The 19,905-nt window shown below is 35.2% G+C and overlaps 1 protein-coding gene across 1 annotated transcript in view; it reads right to left on the bottom strand.

Annotated features, from left to right (window-relative positions):
• LOC123822844 (phosphatidylinositol phosphatase PTPRQ) overlaps window positions 1-19,905 on the bottom strand; it is a 203,299-nt gene that overhangs the window by 182,794 nt on the left and 600 nt on the right. Inside the window, exons 2-8 of the mRNA XM_045845017.1 lie at window positions 14,921-15,081; window positions 14,011-14,122; window positions 13,119-13,345; window positions 10,501-10,570; window positions 4,244-4,443; window positions 2,721-2,970; window positions 1,047-1,175 (exon numbers count right to left, since the gene is read on the bottom strand). Coding sequence (XP_045700973.1) covers window positions 1,047-1,175; window positions 2,721-2,970; window positions 4,244-4,443; window positions 10,501-10,570; window positions 13,119-13,345; window positions 14,011-14,122; window positions 14,921-15,081 — 1,149 coding nt within the window. The remainder of the gene's footprint in view (window positions 1-1,046; window positions 1,176-2,720; window positions 2,971-4,243; window positions 4,444-10,500; window positions 10,571-13,118; window positions 13,346-14,010; window positions 14,123-14,920; window positions 15,082-19,905) is intronic.

Here is a 19,905-nt window from a genome sequence, read left to right as displayed (position 1 = left end):
CAATTCCTGCCTTTCTTATACCCATCCTGCTCAGGCACTTACCCACAGACTTCATTGTTAACTGCCCATAGAAATCATTAATGACTTTCATGCTGTTAAATGTTAATAGCTACTAAATGCATCCTACTTAGTTTATTAGCCTTACACAAAAAATTTTACCCGGTCAATACTCTGAAAATAATACCAAATTTTTTTTAAAAAGTGTGTCTGTATGTATGGGGGAAGGGGGAGGTTGGGAGGAGAAGGAAGGACTACAGTTCTTTAAAGAACTGCAAATATTGCCAATATTTCAGAATGTTAAGAGCATTGGTACTTATGGATGAAATAATGAAGTTCACCCATGTAATTCATGAGATTCATAAAGGTTTCAAAATGAATAATTTGTAACTCTCTATTTTTTCACTCTTCTAAATAAATGACAATGTGTGCGTTGATGTTATTTCATTATTATTTGAATTTAACTTTTGTTGAATGATGAGATCTCAGATAAGAAAATAATTTTAGATTTTATTTAATTCACTGCCAATAGCACAGCATTTGAACCTTCAAAATGTCTCCAACAAGTGGATGTCTGAGTTCTACTTGCTCACAAAGATGGAGAACTTGACATCTCATAGAGTTGTCTGTATTATTTTCAGGGATTTCTGATGATTAGAAATGGCTTCCCCATTCTAAGCAGAAATCTGACTGAATGGAACCGAAGCCCGTCATCCTTCATAAACATATCTGTGGTCGCAGTAAGACCAGATCCTCCTGTTCAAATGTTTGAGGATGTAAATCTCAGACACCTCTCTTTTCAGTGTGTCATCTCCCCTTCTTTCAGCTCTTCCTCATCAAATACAGAATGTGGGTTGTGTTTCACCATATTTATATTTGTTCATGAACAAAAAGTTCAAAGAGCCTCACCTTCTTTACTACTTTTCAAATAGTTGCTTCTATTACAGGGTCATTTAAAAGGAGTTCGATACTTCAAAAATTTAACACCAGTAACACATTTTATATAATTCTTTTCCCAAGAGGTAAACACAAAACCAGTTAAGACTTACCTGAGGGCCCATGTAATTCAACTCTGTAACTAAATTTCCCGGTTACTACAGTGGGCGGGTCACACGAAATTGAAAAGGACTTTCCTGTCACGTTGCCGGTCACACAGTTTTGCGGTGGTCCTTCGGGCACTGAAATGATCATAGGGAAAAATGAATAAATAACAGCTACATATTTAAAATTAAAAATTACCTTATCTAATATATATAATAAAACAAAGTTGGAGACAAAATAAAATGTCACAATAACAGCCAAGGGTTACCGTAACTTAAAAGGAATAAATTGAAGAATTTGAATGAGACATGCTGGATCATTAGATGAACTTATTTACAACAATTGCTAATTTTATTTAGTACTGCATATATAAGTTTCATTTCCATATAGATAAATGCAGAGTTACACTGTCCAGAAACATTTATACATAAGTACATCTTGCATTCAGCAAGGCCTGGGTACCTGGCTTGACAAACACTCACCCCCCGGGGGACACAGGTAAAAAAGGGCAAGGAAATAACTCAACCTTCAGAATGTATTGGCAACAGTCTTTACTTTTTGTGTCAATATTTTTGTAGCTGGTTCTGAGAAGAAATTTATAACCTATAGTTAGAAGAGTCTAACGTAATATTGGTAACAAAAAATATGACAATTTAAAATAGTCTATTTTTCACAGATGTGTTTCTACATTTTACCCTTTCTTTTAATTGAAATGAAACATTTCGAATATTTTCAAAACAAATTTCTTGTCTACTAAATTGCACTTCATGTGACCCTCATGAATTTTTTTTTATTGTACAAGAAATAAGGAATACAAAAGAAGGAAATGCTGTGATTCAAAGATGGTTATTTAAATCAAGATAAAACTTAAAACTTACATATAATGAAATGATAAAAGCTAACAGTTGTGCCACCAGAATAAAAAAATACTATGCTTTAGTGAAATTACCCCAGCACTAATAATTTCCAGTAACTCAAAACGTCACCAATCACATATGCATGTCTGATACTACATATTTAGTATGGTATTATGTCACTATCTGCATGCACTTACATATGTATCCATAATACCATAATTAAATATATTTTCATACCTAAAAACAGTATGCAGTTTTGGAAGTTAACAGTAATAATATCTAATCATGTTCATTTAATCCTAACACCACAGCCATAAGGAACATAACTATTACAGTCTCTGTTTTGTACATGAGAAAACTGTAGGGCAAAAAGGATACTAATCAGTATATTTTTAACACCTGTCTTTACCAGATACTGAAATGTGAATAGCATGATATTTTTGCTACTGCCAGTGTTATTTTCACACTTGGTAGTAGTAATATCAGGGAGAGAAGGATATAGATGATTATAGAAGTTGTAGAAGGGAAGGGATAATTATGAAAGATTGCTGAGATCACAGAATAATGAAAATGGATCTTAGAATCATACTTATTAGCTCAACAATTTTTTGTTTCAAATCTCTCTCCTTTTAGATGTTTATGTTATAAATGAGAAGTGAAATTAAAGATGCTTCAGGTGCTGTGCCTATTATCTATTATTGGGGAGAAAAGATATTGAAAGGGAAGAAATATTTTAACAAAAATATGTATATAAAAAACATGAAAGACCATTCTGTAAGTAATTAAATTGCCCCACCCACACACACACACAAAAAGAAACCATACCTGATTCCGGTGTTCTGACAATTGTACTATCAATATAACCGGCTTCTGTGGTAACAGCAGAAACTTCAAAAAGATACGTCGTATAAGGTCTCAAATGTGTCACTACAAAACTGATGGGCTCTTTCCACACGGAGCTTATCTTGCTTCGGGCCAAAGGGCTTGACGAATATGTGGTACGTGATGGAGGTGTACCTCTACTAAGGGTTGGAGAAGGGCTGGTTGTACTCCATAAAAAAGATTCGTTATTCTCCTAGTCAAAAAAAATAAATATGAGTGGAAAAAATGTGTTACCTCCTTGTACACATGAGAAGTGTATTTCTTTTTTCTTTATACTACAAATATGATGCTTAACTTTGTGGTATGTGTATGTGTTATAGAAAAAATTGCTAGAATTATACCCATTTATGCCTACAGTTTTAGAGCATAATATATATATTGCATTCTTTATACCTTAATGTTTCTTATGAACAGGATTTCAGGAGGCTTGGAATAAAGGTAAAACTACAATAAAATCATTAGAATTTTTACAACTCATGTTAAAAGTACAAGGTCTAAAGATATGATATGTTTCCTTATTCGTGAAATTTCAAGCATAGGTCACTTTCTTACTGCTACTATCAATATTTTTTCATAAGCACTCAAAACATAAAGCACATGTTATGTATGTGTATGTGTTTATGTGTGACTGGGTATATTAGAAATATATCCTAGTTTTAAAAAGATTTTGAAATTTGTAAAACTTTGAGTATTTAAAACAAACAAAATGTTGTTTGTTTCTCCATCAACATTACCATAAAGATCAACAAAATCAAAGTGTTGCAGGTTCGATTCCCAGCCAGGGTACATGCCTGGGTTGCAGGCCGTGACCCCCAGAAACCGGACATTGATGTTTCTCTCTCTCTCTCTATCTCCCTCCCTTCCCTCTCTAAAAATAAATAAATAAAATCTTAAAAAAAATAAAGTTACTTTAAAAAAAAGATCAACAAAATTATTTTGGAAAGAACATTATACAGTATTTCTAGGGATTTCCCACAAATGACTAGAGTAATAACAAATCCTTCACCAAAGATACACACAACAAAAAAATCTACTTCCACAAATTTAACCTTAGTGATTCCCCTCCCCTCCACTCCTGTCACATCTTTTTTCTAGTGATGTCCTACACTTTCCTGCTTCAAAACTTTAGAAGGTATCCTTCACCCAAACTGGGCCCCTCAAATAATCCTTGCTGACCTTGCTATGTCCAAGGCCTGTCACAAGCACTGCTCCTGTCGTGAAGTCTTTGCAGAGCTCCCTACGTGATTCTGGCATCTTGCTCTTGAATTCTCAGACCCTTCTGTTATTCTACCTTGACCATGGCCAATTGTGTATAACATGATATTATTACCCAGTACACTAGTAATCAAATAGCTATACTTTGGCAAAATAAATAGTATGTACATGCTAGATACTATTTCAGGAAACTTCAAGATATAAATTTACTTAAAATTCTTGAGACATAGAAAGTGTTCCATGGTACTTACAGTACACTCTGGCAATTTCCCGGTCAAAATGTCTTCTACTCTGATGGAGACATCTTTCACAATTATCCCACTTCTAGCATGTTTGACACTAATCTTGAAACTGGTAATTTTGCCATTTGGTTGCCGAGGTAAATACCAAATCAGGTTTACAGCTGAATAGTTAAAGGCCTCGACCGTGAGATTCACCACTTTTCCTGGAGCTGGGGAAGTGAGAGAGATTAAAAGGGAAAAAAAACTACTATAAAACGTAGAATACCATTTATATAATTTGGGGATATTACCTTTCCCATGTAATATGAAAATAAACATACAACACATTGGAAAAAATAAACTTGGGTAAGATATTTTGAAGCATATTTAACTTTTGACTAAAAGAACTAGCAATTAGGCTCATAGAGTTGTGGCAAATAAGCTTTACTTCAGGATAATTTGATCAACACGTCCATTGATAAACTATTTCAAATATGTCTGAAAAATTCAATTAATAGTTTTTGTGAATATACAAAAAATTTTGAAAAATGAATCTCTTCTTTAAGTATTTTGGGATTATATTAATTCCTTAGCTAATGAAGAGCTGGAAAATTGAAACAAACACCCAACCATTAGCACTAATAAGCATTTCTGGAATATACCTAAATATCTGGTCTCTAACATAACATGTATATCACCCAGCTAGATGTGGTTATTACATTTTGAGTTTCATACACCCACAAAATTAACTTTCATCAGAATTCATGATAGTTTGTTATCAATTATTAACTGTCTGCAATAATAATCATCTGTATTCTATCTTAATTAGGATGAGACAAACATAAGGATAGAGTGAAAGAAAATTATGCATATTAATTTCAAAGCAAATTATGCAAAACTGACAAAGTGGAGTAAATAATCAAGAACCTTTAGAATATCGAACAAACATAACAAATCAATGTTGAAACAAATAAAAACAAAACAAGATATCTAGGGTAAAACATAAGTAACAGTAGAGACACAGAACAATAAAATTTAGGTGTGCATTGTAGAAAAGAATGCTAAAATACGATTTGCAAATGAAAGCCATATAAATAAGAAAGTTTGGGTTTGGGAGAGAGGGCTTAAAGTAAATATGACGTTAGCAGTAGAAACTAAGAAACTTAAGGACAGCTACATTTTAACAGAAAACAAAATAAATCAATTTGGGGGAATGATTAATCATTAATAATAGATAAATAATGAAAATTTTTTCTCCAGGGGAAACTAATTGATGGAATCATTTAAAGCTTAAGGAAAATAATGGCAATATAATTACTTTCTGATACTAAGACTTAATATTTGCATTTCTTTGGAATATATAAAATATAATAATATAAAAGGAAAGAGGTTGTTAAATATATGATGCTATGGACTTATATGAATTAAAACACATAATCTTTTAAAAATTGAATATATCTAACATATAACAGTGTGTAAATTTAAGATGCATGTTGTGTTAATTTGATACATTTATACATTGTGTTATGATTGCCAGTCAGTGGTAGTTAGCATCTCTATCACATTTCATAATTACATCATAGTACCACATTGTTACCTATATTCATTATACTGTACGTGAGGTCTTCTCAGCTTATTTACTACCCATTGCAAATGTATGCTTTATTTTTTTTTTAAGATTTTATTTATTTATTTGTAGAGAGAAGGAAAGGAAGGGAGAAAGAAGGAAGGAAACATCAATGTGTGGTTACCTCTTATGTGTTCCCTACTGGGGACCTGGCTTGCGACCCAGACATGTTCCCTGACTGGGGATCAAACCAGCGACCCTTTGATTCACAGGCCAGCACTCAATCCACTGAGCCATACCAGCCAGGGCTACAAATGCATGCTTTAAACATCAATCCAATTCCCACACCCTCGAGTCTCCTAATAACTACCATCTTACTCTCTTCATGAATCTGAATGACCCTTTTACATTTCTTGCTTGTGTAAACTACAACAATTTTAAAAGTATGCCTGATACAGCTATTAATAACAAATTACAAATTTTATAAGTGTGCCGTGTATATATATCTCAATAACAAATTAACACATGTGTTAGCCAAGCTGACACATTTCCAAATGGGCCTTAACAACAATTGTAGGGACTACTTGAATGCAGACAAATTTGATTTTATAAGGTATCTAAATTCTTATTAAATTCCAAACCATGATTTCAGAATATTAATAAAAGTAGACCCAAAACACTAGATTTTTAAAATTAATTACATAACTACATCACTTTAACAATACTTAGTGAAAAAAATGAGATTTTTATTAACTTGTTTTAAGTTAGTTTTGTCTCAATAAAATGTGTGTACATTTTCCTTTTGTGACTTCATGGTGCCTGAAGACTGATTCTGGCCTTTTTGTTGGTAGATCTTTTTCTTATTTTAAATATTCTAGTTTCTACTTCTACTTCTAGACTTTTATGCATCTAAATCCCACAATCTTGATTTTTATAGGTGAATATATCCATCTTCATCTAAGTGAAAAGATTTGATACTGAAGTACCAAAAAACTTTTGTTTAACAAGTCATCTCATCTTTCAGATAAGCATCTTCCAACATGTTGAGAGTATATCTAGACTAGTGGCATACATAAATATATAAGCATGTGAAGTACCTATAACTTGTATACATTATGCTAAACACACACTTATTGAGCCAGAAAACAACTGTACAAATTGAATACAGAAACTTTTAAAAGTATTTTCCTGCATTTCTAAGGATCCACTAAGCTGGGAATGAAGATGCAAGAGATATTTTTAAATATTATAAAGTCAAAATAAATTCTGTGTTTACCAGAAATAATGCAGCATGGAAGTTTAAAAGTTGAGCTGTTGTGCTACTGGGTGGAATATTAGCTCAATGTAGTATAACTGGTTACCTTGTACACTCTCCCTAACAGTAGTTTTATTCATAGGGAAGAAATTACTTCTGATTAAACAATAATAAATGCATAGAAATTTTCCTTAAATTTGGGTTCTATGTAGCATAAATAATAAAAGGGGTATTTGAGGAACAAATTTGATCACTGATATAATTAAATTTAGATTTACATTACATTTTTTACCTCTTTACGTTTACCAAAAAAGGAAAGATGTAGCAAGAAGAATTATATCATTATACGGTTTGCCCAAAAACACACAGCTAATGAGAAACACTGAGACACCTATTCCAAGATTATTTTCACTAAACCTAGAGTTTCTTTAGTTTCTCTTGACCATAAATTTCCAAGAGAGTTAATATCTCTAGAAAGTGTATAAGTTAGCAGAAGAATGTAGTATATAAAGTTCAAAAAGAAGATCAGTGTGGCTGGAATAGATGGAGGAAGGAAGAATGGTAAGAGATGAAGTCTGAGAGAGGAAAGAGCATACAGAGCACTGTAGGACATGGGAAGGACTTTGGGTCTTATTCTGAAGGATGCAGAAGCCATGTTAGGAAGAGAGAATTACATAGTCTGGTTTATGTTTCAAAGGATGACATAGCTCTTGTAAAGACAGTAACTGTAGGCACGTAAATTGGAAACAAGAAAGCCAGTAAGAAGACTTTCAATTGTTCAGGCAAGAAACCATAATAGATTAATTAGCAGTAGGAGTGATATTTAAGATACATTTTGACATAGTGCTAGCAGGATTTTCTGAGCACACTGAGTCAATGTTGACTTCAAGAGACTACTGGTCAAGATGGCAGCATAAGCAGATGTACTCTTCGTACAACCACAACAAAATAAGAACTAACATATAGAACAACCATCCCTCAGAACTCACAGAAATTGAGTTGAATGGAAGTCTGAGAATTACGGAATTAAAGAAACCACATTCATCCAGGCTGGTTGAGGCAAAGATGCAGAACAGACTGGTCTCACATTCACATGTGGTGGATAAAAATTTGGGAGGGATACCTTGGGAGTGAGGAGTCCCAGCACCATACCAGGCCCCTCAGCCCAAGGTTCCAGTGCCAGAAAGATAAGTCCCCACAACTTCTGGATGCAAAAACCAGCTGGGATTGAGTCAATGGAAGAAACTTCTGGAACCCCAAGCAGTTCCTCTTAAAGAACCCACACATGGACTCACTTAGTCAGACTCATTCCCTCTGGACTCGGGCACCAGGGAGGCAGCTTGAGGGCACCAGTGGCATGCAGGGGAAAGCTAAGGTGCCTGACATCAAGGTAGACAGAGGTCATTGTCCTCTTTCCGGGCACCCCACCACCACCAGAGCCAGCAAATAGGTGCCATATTTAAGATTCCATCTACCTGGCTAATACTAGATGGCCTGCCTTGGTGATCCCCAGAGACTCCGCCCTATCCAACTTACCAGCCCATGCAAGCTGCTTTTCCATATGAACAAGCAGCAACTGGCCTCAGTGAGCCCCAAGCCCAGAACTAGCAGCCTAGATGCACAGCTTGGGTTTGCCCAGAAATCTCAAAGCCCAACACAAGTAGCACCCACCTCAGATTGCTTTATAACTCAGGCAAGATGGCCCCTGGCAAAACACAAGTGGGAGCTGATCTTGGTCTGCACCACCTGGGAAATCTCAGGGCCAACACACCCAGTGGACAGCTATAGACCATATCAGTGCACCACCACCCTGGCCTGCACAGCTGATCCTCCATAGATTGTGGAGGTTGGTGGTTAAGTGGTCACAGACAGTACTTGTAGCTGGCTGGTCTGGGTAAATTCCTCCCATTGATCTGCCAACAGCAATTAAGGCTCAACTACAAGAGGAGGGTGTACTCAGCCCACACGGAAGGGCCATCTTGAGTACCCAGCTTAGGTGATAGGGGAGGCTGTGCCACTGGACCCTACAGGACACTTACTACATTAGGACACACTACCAAGACTCAGAGACAAAGCACCTGTACCTAATACATAGAAACAAACACAGGGAGGTTGCCAAAATGAGGAGGCAAAGAAACATGGCCCAAATGAAAGAGCAGATCAAAACTCCAGGAAAGGAGCTAAACAAAATGGAGATAAGCAGTCTATCAGATTAAAAAAAAAAAGAACCAGTCAGAAACAAAGGATACACTAATTGAAATAAAGAACAATTTACAGGGAAACAACAGTAGAGTGGATGAAGCCAAGAATCAAATCAATGATTTGGAGCATAAAGGAAGCAAAAACAACCAATCAGAACAAGAAGAAAAGAGAATCCAAAAAATGAGGATAGTGTAAGGAGCCTGTGGGACATGGTAAGCAGTCCAACATTTACTTCATAGGGGTGCCAGAAGGAGAATAGAAAGAGCAAGAAATTGAAAATATATTTGAAAAATAATGAAAAAACTTACTTAATTTGGTGAAAGAAATAAGCATGCAAGTCCAGGAAGCACAGAGAGTCCCAGACAAGATGGCCACAAAGAGACCCACACCAAGATATATCACAATTAAAATGCTAACCTTTTAAAAAGGTTAAAAATAAAGAGATGGGAGGAGGGTATTGGAGAATAGGTGAGAGGTGAGGGAATTAAGTACAAATAGGTAGTTACAGAATAGCCATGGGGATGTAAAGTACCAAATAGGAAAGGGAGTAGCCAACAAACTTACACACATGACCTGTGGACATGCACAAAGGTGAGGGATTGCCTGAGGGAGTGGGGGGTGCTGGGTGGAGGGGAGCAAAGCAGGGAAATCAGGATAGCTGTAATAGCATAATCAATAAAATATAATAAAAAATGATGACTTCAAGATTTTTCCTTTCTGACACTGCAAAAATGGAGGTGTCTTTAAAATAGTTTGGTAATGACTACATATTATGGGTAATATGATAACTGTTAAGATCCACATTTCCAAAAATTTAATGTTGTAAAAATGCCCATGATTTGATGTTAACAGAAAAATGCAAGATATAATATAAATTTACACAAATGGCAATGCCTACTTTCAACATATACAGCTATATAGAAATATATTCATAGGAAGGGGGGGAAGACCAGCCAGAAATGCAGCAAAATCATAATAGGATTTTTTTGTATAACAGGAAAATGGATAATTTTCATTGCATATTTTTTATTTTTTTGTTTTTTTTCAAGTTCCTAAGATAACAATGCTTTTATAATCAGAAATAACAACATATATTATAATGAATAAATTAACTACCTAAGAAGATTCTAAAGTAATTAAATGGTCATGCTATTGAAAATTTTATGCATTTTAGCATCAGATTTTTATTAATATCCTTATTTATTTTAAATGACAAAAATCCATAACTAAGTTAATTTAGAATAAACAATTTAGGATAATTACCACTTTCTGCAGTTTGGAAGAGAAATGGGTCACTAAACACTCCAATGCCAGCACTGTTTTCAGCAGCAACCTAGAGTAGATCAAAAGAATTTATGTTCAAGCTTTTTACTTTATAATTAATCAGAGTCTGAAATAATAAAACTTTGACTTGTCTTCTTATTTAGAAAATGATAAAAAACATATTTCCCTCTAAGTCCTACAATATTCCCAAAGTGTAAGGCACATATGGAGCTAGTCTATATTTTCATTCCCCCTAAGGATATATTTGCAGCATATTTTGATTCAACAGATTTCTCATATTTCAATGGAAAAATTAATAAGTTTTAGAGTCTACTAACAGTAATTGTAACAATTGCTATTTTGGGGCAACTTCTATGCACTAGGGAATCTTCAAGCAACTTTACAGATATCATTTTAGTCACATAATTAAAACAAGAGGTTTTGTGGTCAACAATTTATAGATGAGCCCTGGCCAGGTGGTTCAGTTGGTTGGAGTGTCATCCCATACACCAAAATGTTGCAGCTTTGATCCCTGATCAGGGTGCATACGGAGGGCTGCATTGATGTTTCTCTCTCTCTCTCCCTCTCCTCTCTTCCTCTCTCTAAAATCAATAAACATGTTCTCGGGTGAGGACTAAAACTAAAATTTATAGATGAGACACCTGGTTGAGAGAGGTCAAATAACTTGCCTAAGTTCATACAGGAATAAGTGGTAGACCCAGAATTCAGCTGAATTGTGCTTATTTTTAGACCTCAACCTCTCTCCACTACAGTCACTCTTGCAAGACACAACAGTCATTTCTGTAACGAATGTGAGACCATAGCTGTGGTATCTGGCTTTAGAGCTTACAATTTAATCAGGCAAATAGATACTCAGGACAACAAATTTTAAAATAAGTAGGTCTAATTAATCATTTAGACTAAGGACTCTAGAATTAAAAGATGGAAGTGTTCTCTTTTACTTGGATAGCTAGTCAAATAGACGAGAGTAGGAAGAAAAAGTATCATAAAGAGACCAACACTCTTACGTTCTTCCAAATGCTATAAGTGAAGTCAGACAGCGTTGACTTAAATTGCAGCTCTACCAATTCCCAGATGAGTAGATCTGGTCAATTAACTGAACTGTTCTAAGTCACACTTCTCTTTCCCTTGAAGTAGGAATAATAATGTATCTATGTCATAGGATTGTTCTGAGCTCTAGACTAAATGAAATAACACAGCCAATGTACTTAATGGGATTTTCCCTTTATCAAGTAGATTTGATACCTATATGAAGATATCAAATGTACCATGCCAAATACCCTTTGGGGTTCTTCAATGGTTAACATTTATTTGAACAGTGTACAAGACACAACAATGATTTATAAAGTGTGGGATGAAAAGAAGAATAAGGGCTTTTCAATAGGCCTGAAATAAGAGAATTCAAAGGAATAAAAATTCAAACTCCATAAAAATAGATCTAAGCAGAACTAAGTTGGCCAAATCACCTTTCTGTCGGCAACAGCATCTTATATCACATTAAAATTTAATCTTTATTTATTACCTTCAACAGGATACTTTAACATATAAATTAATCTTAATATGTTCTTGTTAACAGAAAACATCTGTGGTTTGTCATTTTCAGATGCCAGTTATTAAAAGGTTTCCTACACTTTAACCCATGTTTCTGCAATGAAATTGCCATCAACAACCTGGTTCTGACCTCTACATCAGCAGAAGTTTGCTTTTTCCTTCCTCATTTGGGAGATCCCTACTATTGGTATATGCTCTGCATTTCTTGTTGTGTTTTTTGATTCCTCAAATAGGCATGCTTCTAGTAAGAAAAACCCTCCAAGCAAACCCTCTCTTTTCATCACTTCTTACCATCTAGAAGGTCACCCCAGCTGTGTATGATTACATATTTATAAGTTTTTATAGATTTTTCTCAACATTTAACTACTTACAAAGCTCAGAGAACATTTGATGTTATGTTGAAAACAGAGAAGAGCAAGAAGCTCTCTGCACCCTTTACTACCCCCTGGAGCTATCACAGATACCCCTTAATTGTAAACATTTTCGTACGGCCTAATTTAGGATGGTTCTTTATAGGTTCTTATTTATTTAATTTTTAAATAAGGGGTTACATTTTACATATTCAATATTGTAAAGGACTAAAAATTTTTATAAGCACAAACATACAGAAAATCATCCAGAAATATTGGTGAATGGAGCTGATTTGAATTCACTGTTCTCTGAGAAGCTAGCTCATTTAGTAACTTTCATTCCAGTATCCAAAATTTCAGTAACAGACGTACAAATACAATAGGATTAAGGGAAAAATAACAAAGTTAACTCTTTGAGTTTAATAAAAAGGTAGAGTATATTCACTTATATAGCCTAAATTACTTAATGTAAATGTGATTTTTTTCCTTGAAAAAGTCACTAAGCTAATGCTTTTTAAAATAGATAAATTACATAAATGCACATAAATGTTCAGTTAATAAGGCCATGACTCAGCTGATCATTTTTAAGGCACTTGTTCTGTTCAGCTGTAAAGGCTTGACCAAGTGGGAAAAGCTGCTTCACTTTTAAAATAGATGAAATATTTTAATACTAAGAAACTACTAAAAAATAATTACCTTGATTTCATATGTTGTTCCAGGATTAAGATTAGTCAGAAGAACTTCCAGACTGTCTGGCTTTGCTCTCACTTGTGTATATACTGCTTGCATCCATGGACAAACTTCCTTGTATTTCACAACATAGGAGAGAATCCTTCCATTTGGGTTAGGTGGTGTGTTCCAAGACAGAAGAATCCCAGCAGAGCCCACTCTTTCTCCTGCTAGGAAGACTGGAGGCCCTGGTTCTATTTATTTTTAAAAAATCATGTTGTTAAAAGGTGAAACAATTACTGTGTTTTCACAATCATAAGTAAGAATAGTATTTACAAATGTAGACTTCGAGGTGCCCAAAGACCAATGGTCTCTTGAATGTGAGTTTATTCTCCCTAGAACTTTGCTACCAAAAGAGAAATAAGATTAAGTGCTATGGGGAATACCAAAAGCATTCTTTCATAATCATGTAAAAAATGAAGTGCTACTAAATACACATTCCAAATGTTCTTCTGATGCCAGATTATTTTCTAAAGAAATTTGACTTGTGCCAGACTTACACACAAAAACTGAGAAAACAAGATATAGTCTTATAAACTGAGTGATTCTTTCTTAGCAAGTATAATGAGTTTATTTGCAGGCTCTGTATTATTTAACTATTACCATTAACAGTCTCTGACCTATTTCGCAAACAAGTATAGACTATCTTTAGTCTTTAAAAGAAAATGAAGCTAAAGAACCAGTAAAGTGCAGCTTCTAAACAGATCACTTTCTTAAGTTTCCATTTTGCTTTAATTACTACACTGTTTTCATGCATGTAATGCACTTATTGCTAATATAAGGATTTCCATCCAGTAAATCTGTACTAGCTCCAAACACTTCAGAGAAAAAAGAAAGGTAACTGAAAGCAAGTACTCACTCGTTACATTCGTTGTCACTGTTCTACTAGCAGGTGAGCTGTATGTTGTGGCAGAAATGGAAGAGATGGTTACATCATATCTAGTACCAGGAACAGCATTAGAAACATCAACCTAAAAAACCAAAAACAAACAATTGCAACAAAATTCTTCCTGAAAAACAAGAAAGCCAAAATAATGAATCTGTCACAATCAGAAAAATAAAGTAACTTTACTGTATAACTCTACAGTTTAAAATATCACAAGTGTCATAATATTATAAAATATAAATGTATTCCACCATATAACTATTCACCAAGGAAAAACTTACAAAACATATTATATTATCAAACATGAACTCAACAATTCTATCTATGCTAGTTCATTGTCACAAGAAACAACTATTTGAGTCTTAGAAAACCTATAGCCCATTGCTTAGCCCTAGTTTTTTAAAAGTGTATATGAAATACCTGTGTCTCTGAAGTTCCAATAAAAACTAAAAAAAAAATTATAAGAATATCCATCATTACATTTTTCAGGCGGTGGAATCACATTGATGGCTCTAGAGAGAAATGTTGCTTGCATTAATGATTTAGACAGATCCTCCTGGCAAGTGCACAATTAATGAGCCTGGATTACTCAATAGCTCTGCCCTTTCTGTGTTAAACTATTCATGAACCCTTGGATGGCTGGCTATAGGTTCAGGGTAGACTTTTTAAAACAAAAAGGCATAGACGTTGCTAAGGTAACGGTCCACTGATGCTGAAACTTAAAGTCATCAATTCGGCACCAGTGCTTTCTTCTTCATCTTATGTTTTTAAAAACTCTCAAAGGAGTAAGTTTTCGTGGTGGATGAGTTTCATAAAGAACTTTCCTGTTAGGACCAAATATAAATACAAGTTGGCTTGGCAAGTATGATAATGAAAACTATACCTGATACTCTCCACCTCCAAGATCTTTGATAGTAACAAAGCCACTGTCGGGAACCAGATCCACATGAAACCTGTCCACGTGGCCAGAGGGCAGGCTCCAGTGCAGAGAGAAGGAATGTGCGGAAATATTGAAGGCTTTAAGTTTCTCAGGTTTTTCCGGTTCTCATATAGAAAAACAGAGGTTTGAAATGGTTATTGTCTTAAAGCTTCAAAGAAAAAACAAAAATCAATAGTCTAAGGGTCAGGTTTCAAACTAATCACATTGTTAGGAAGCAGTGAGTCTATTAAATTATGTCTAGCCTGACAGAGGTCTTGGGCATATATATCTTTAACAAGAACCAATTTTTACATTATAAGGATCAGAAATAATGTATTGACTTATGTATCTGTTTCTGGGATAAGGTGAACCTAGTAAAATCTGTTGGTGGACCAGAATGCTTTTTAAAGTTAGTTTCTAATAGAAAAATTAAATCATTTTATAGCAAGGTAATTATAAACTATTTATCTAATTACCTGGGTATTTATCAAATAGAAGACAATTGGGAAAATATATAACCAAAATATGCCAAATTTTTTAAAGGGTGAGAAATTCTGATAAATATTTAGTTGTGTTTCTTTTAAAGGAAAGCTCAGTTTTCATATAGGAGAGGAAATATGATAGTTTTTAAACATAAGTCCTAACTCTTCTAGCTATTTCAGCCATATTTTTCTACCTTTGCTTCCTCTGTTTCCGAAGTTTTGCTTATGCTGCCTGTACCTCCTTGAAGAGAGTTTTGTACTTAAAGCTCTTATTGACCGCCAATGAATCGGGTTTTCCCTCAGCCTCATCTTTAGAGCAGATTCCAGACAAACAATCCATGGGAGAGAGAGAGATCAGGAGTCAAGCATGGGAAAAGCATACCTGATACAGACTCAATTTAACACTATTTCCAAAAGAAAGGAATCTGGAATCAAGAATTAGACTCTACTACCTGGCTGGCGTAGCTCAGTGGATTGAGCGCGGGCTGGGAACCAAAGTGTCCCAGGTTCGATTCCCAGCCAGGGTACATTCTTGGGTTGCAGGCCAAAACCCCCAGCAACCGCACATTGATGTCTCTCTCTCTCTCTCTCTATCTCCCTCCCTTCCCTCTCTAAAAATAAACAAATAAAATCTTTAAAAAAAAAAAGAATTAGACTCTACTTATCATTTTAAAGCCGTTACCAGAGTTGATTTGAAATGGATATAATTTTTAAAATGTACATTTCCCAACAAAACTGATAATGGCACATTGCATAAAATAGAAATCTTAACAACTTAATTTCTCTTTTACAGGGGAAGAGAGAGAGTTACTTTTAGAATGATTTTCTTTAGCCCCTTTGAAAAGTTCATTTAATGCTTAGAGTGATTCCCTAGTACCTAAAACTGCTACCAATCAATCGACTTCCACCAAAGATATAGTCAGCCACTCCCCGGCATCATCTCCAAAGTGTCCATGTTGTGAGCACTGCAGTGTTACAATAACTCTTTAGAAATATTGTAAACTGGGGGTCAAAGATCAAAGAAATACCCAGTTTGTGATGGGTATAATTCGTTTGTGGTCCATAGCTGCTGGCATTTTCCCAGATTGTTCTGCACACAGACCTAAGTCCTGGGTATACCAGGGTACTGAGGCTTGAGAAAACAGCCTGACTCTCCTTGCCACCTTACACTAAAACAAACAAAAGTCTAACATGACAAAAGTCCAATTAATACTACTAACGCTTACTGATTTATATAAGGGCTAATACTATTCCTTCAAGGGTCCCAGAAAATGACTGATATCCATGAAGTCTTTGGTAAGAAACTAGAAAAGACCTCGGCTGAGGCTCTGGAAGAAAAACGAAGCTTCGAGATGTGAAGGTCTGCTTACCGAGATGGTGCTGAGATAGGATGCAGTTTCCTAGACTGTGGTTTAAGGTTACACACCAAAGAGCTCTTGGCTAAGGACAAAGCGTGTCTCACCAAGAGCAGGAAGAATATATTTGTCTGGAAATTTGCCAATCTGATCAGGAGGAAAGGCCTGAAAACTTCAAGACAGTTTAGTAAAGACCTTTCAAAGCAGGGTGGATAGAAGCATTCAGAGTAACTGAGAAAAGCCAGCCTAAGTTTCTGGGATCACATAAGAAAGAGAAACAGCCTGGTGAACGTACAGGCCATAATAATGATTTTATTTCTTTTCCCGTAAATACACCGTGGATCCATTTTTTAAATTTTAAGCAGGAAATCAATATGACTTTTTTTTTCATTTTAAAAGATTACTCTGGAATGGTATATGAATAGTGTATGATTTGGAGAAAAGCAAAACTGACAGTGAGAGGCCAGCTAGTGGATTATGGTGGCCATCGGGGCGAAAAGGAGCAAGGCTGCCCTCTGCAAAAGGTGGCAGCAGTGGAGCTACGTTTAAGTCAGGTGGAAGAGTGCGGCTTTCTTATATGAGCCGGAGAGTCAATTAACTGAAAGCAGACTATATAATGAATGTATGATTTGTACTTCATAGAATTTAGTATCTCAAAAGGTAAGAAAATATGAAACAAAAACATTACTCTCTATTGATCGGGAAAAAATATTACTCTCAACTTAATTGTTACTAAACAATAAAAAGCAGAGGTGGATATGTTTGGAGTTTTTTGTTTTTGGTTTTTTTTTCTTAATCACACGGGGTTTGATTTAATTAGGGCTAGCAAAAGGAACTCAAAACTTAGTTTGATATTTTTTTAGACCATAGTTTCCCAAAAGTTAATCTTCAGAACTCTAAATCCTTAGAATTTAACAGATGCCCTGTGATCAAACCACTGTGTCAAATAATTTCTTATTTTAATACGTTAAGCAGATTTCTTTATTGCAGGATATCTCACAGACTTAAATATGCTTAAGAATGTCTTTATGATTCTGTAAAGCAGTACTGCCCAATAAAAATGTAACATGAGTTACACCAAAAAAGTATAGAGAAACATGTAAAACTCATTTTAGTATTTTATTTAACCCAATATATCAAAATGTCATTTCATATAGAATCAATATAAAATTACTGAGATGGTTAATTTCCTTCATGCTGTCTTTGAAATCCCATGTGCCTTTCACACTTACAGCACATCTGAACTTGGACTCACCACATTTCAAGACTCAATAGTCACATGTTGCTAATCACTACACATTAGTGCCCTCTAAAGCATCTCCCGACTTTCCCCTTGGAATTTCAGCAAATTTACCTAACCTGCATTTTGAGAAGCCAAGAAAAAAACAGATAAGGTCCCATGATCAGTATCTGTAACGAAAAACAGCTCAAAACAGTTGGGAAAACATCAAAAACAAAATTCTGATACAAACTATGATACTTAAACCTTTGAGAAAGACAGTAAATACAGCTTCTAAATGGCAGACTATGGTACATAGAGAGCTCCTTAGTAGATTTCTGACTCCTAGAAAAGTATATACAAAGTGAGACCGGAATGTTACATAGCTCAGAATACTCACAAAAGAACTACACAAACCTGTCCAAATGGCATCAAGAAAACAAGTTTGCAATGAACAACTTTCAAAAATAAAGTGTGGAGACTTCAAAAATGTTTTATTACCATTATTATTAACTTTTATTACTTCCTGTGTAGCAACACTGCATATGCTAAGCTCTGAATATCACATTTAAAACTTTTCATGATCAAATCATAGACTGGGCATAACATACACTCTGGCTGATGAGATACTAATGCATTGGACATAAAAAATAAGAACTAACTCTAACCAAGTGTATGATATACTGTGCACCGTGCTAAGCACTTCCACACATTGTTTTATGTAACAGTCATAACAATTCACAAGTAGATGCCATTATTATTGCCATTTTCAAACAAGAAAATTGAGAAACAAAGGATTTAGGTAACTTTTTCAAGATATCAAAGCAAACAAGTGAATGGTAGAGCAGGATTTAGACCCAGAACAACAGCTTCAGAGCTCAAGCTTAAGACTATGAATCCTAAACTGGAGATGAACCTCGATCACCCAGGTAGGCCCAATCTAAACACACAGGCCCTTAAAAGTGGAAGAGTAAGACAGACCTGTCAGATGTGATAGGAAAGAAGGCAGGGGTGAGCTGAAGTGGGAGTGCAACTTAACCTTCCTTTGCTGGTTTAGAAGGTGGAGGAAAAGTATCACAAGCTAAGAAATGAGGTACCACCTAAACCTAGGACCAGTTCTCAGCTGACAGCCAGCAAGAAAATGACTACCTTAGTCCTACAACCACAAGGGGCTGAATTCTGCAAATGACCTGAAAGAGGAAAGAACTAGATGTTCCCCTAAAACCTACAGAAAGGAACACAGCCCTTTCAATACCTCGATTTTAGCCTGGTGAGATCTATGTTGGACTTAGGAACTATGACAAAAAAAATGTATTGCTGTTTGAAGCCACTAAGTATGTGTTAATTTGGCATAGCAGCAATATGAAATACAGCGTGTAACTGCCACATAACATAAATGTCCATAGACTGAGTTATCGATTCATGTCTGCTTTGGATGGTCTGTCAAATCCACAACCTAAGAGGAATCTTATGAGTTATTGCTGAAGCCATGTTCTCTTCCAAAGGTTTAAAACACTGACAGATTTCCAGCTTCATTTGAATTTTAAAATAATGCATTAAATCATTCAGAATAGGAATTTTTTCTATTGTCATATAAAAACAGCAAAATCCTAAAAAATTGAATTGCCTATAGTTCACAAATACACCATATTTACTTATACCTCCATAATTTTGCATAGGCTGTCCCCCCTCTCTGTGAGTCTGCCTGCCCACACACCCCAAATGCCTCTAGTCCAACTAGAAAGAAAAGTCCTTATCCTTTTGCAGATCCATGCCGTGCCTTCTCCACCCATGCCATGGAGCTAGTCATTCCTTTTCTGTGCAACCACATTGTTTGAACATGCATCCATTGCCTCATCTATTAATTTGACTTATACTATGTGTTTCCTTGCT

This window comes from Phyllostomus hastatus, unplaced genomic scaffold (genome assembly GCF_019186645.2).
Source record: "Phyllostomus hastatus isolate PE091 unplaced genomic scaffold, TTU_PhHast_1.1 phas_contig_432, whole genome shotgun sequence".
NCBI lineage: Eukaryota > Metazoa > Chordata > Mammalia > Chiroptera > Phyllostomidae > Phyllostomus > Phyllostomus hastatus.
Note: the sequence above shows the minus strand (reverse complement) of the source record. Positions and strands in the feature narration are given on the sequence as shown.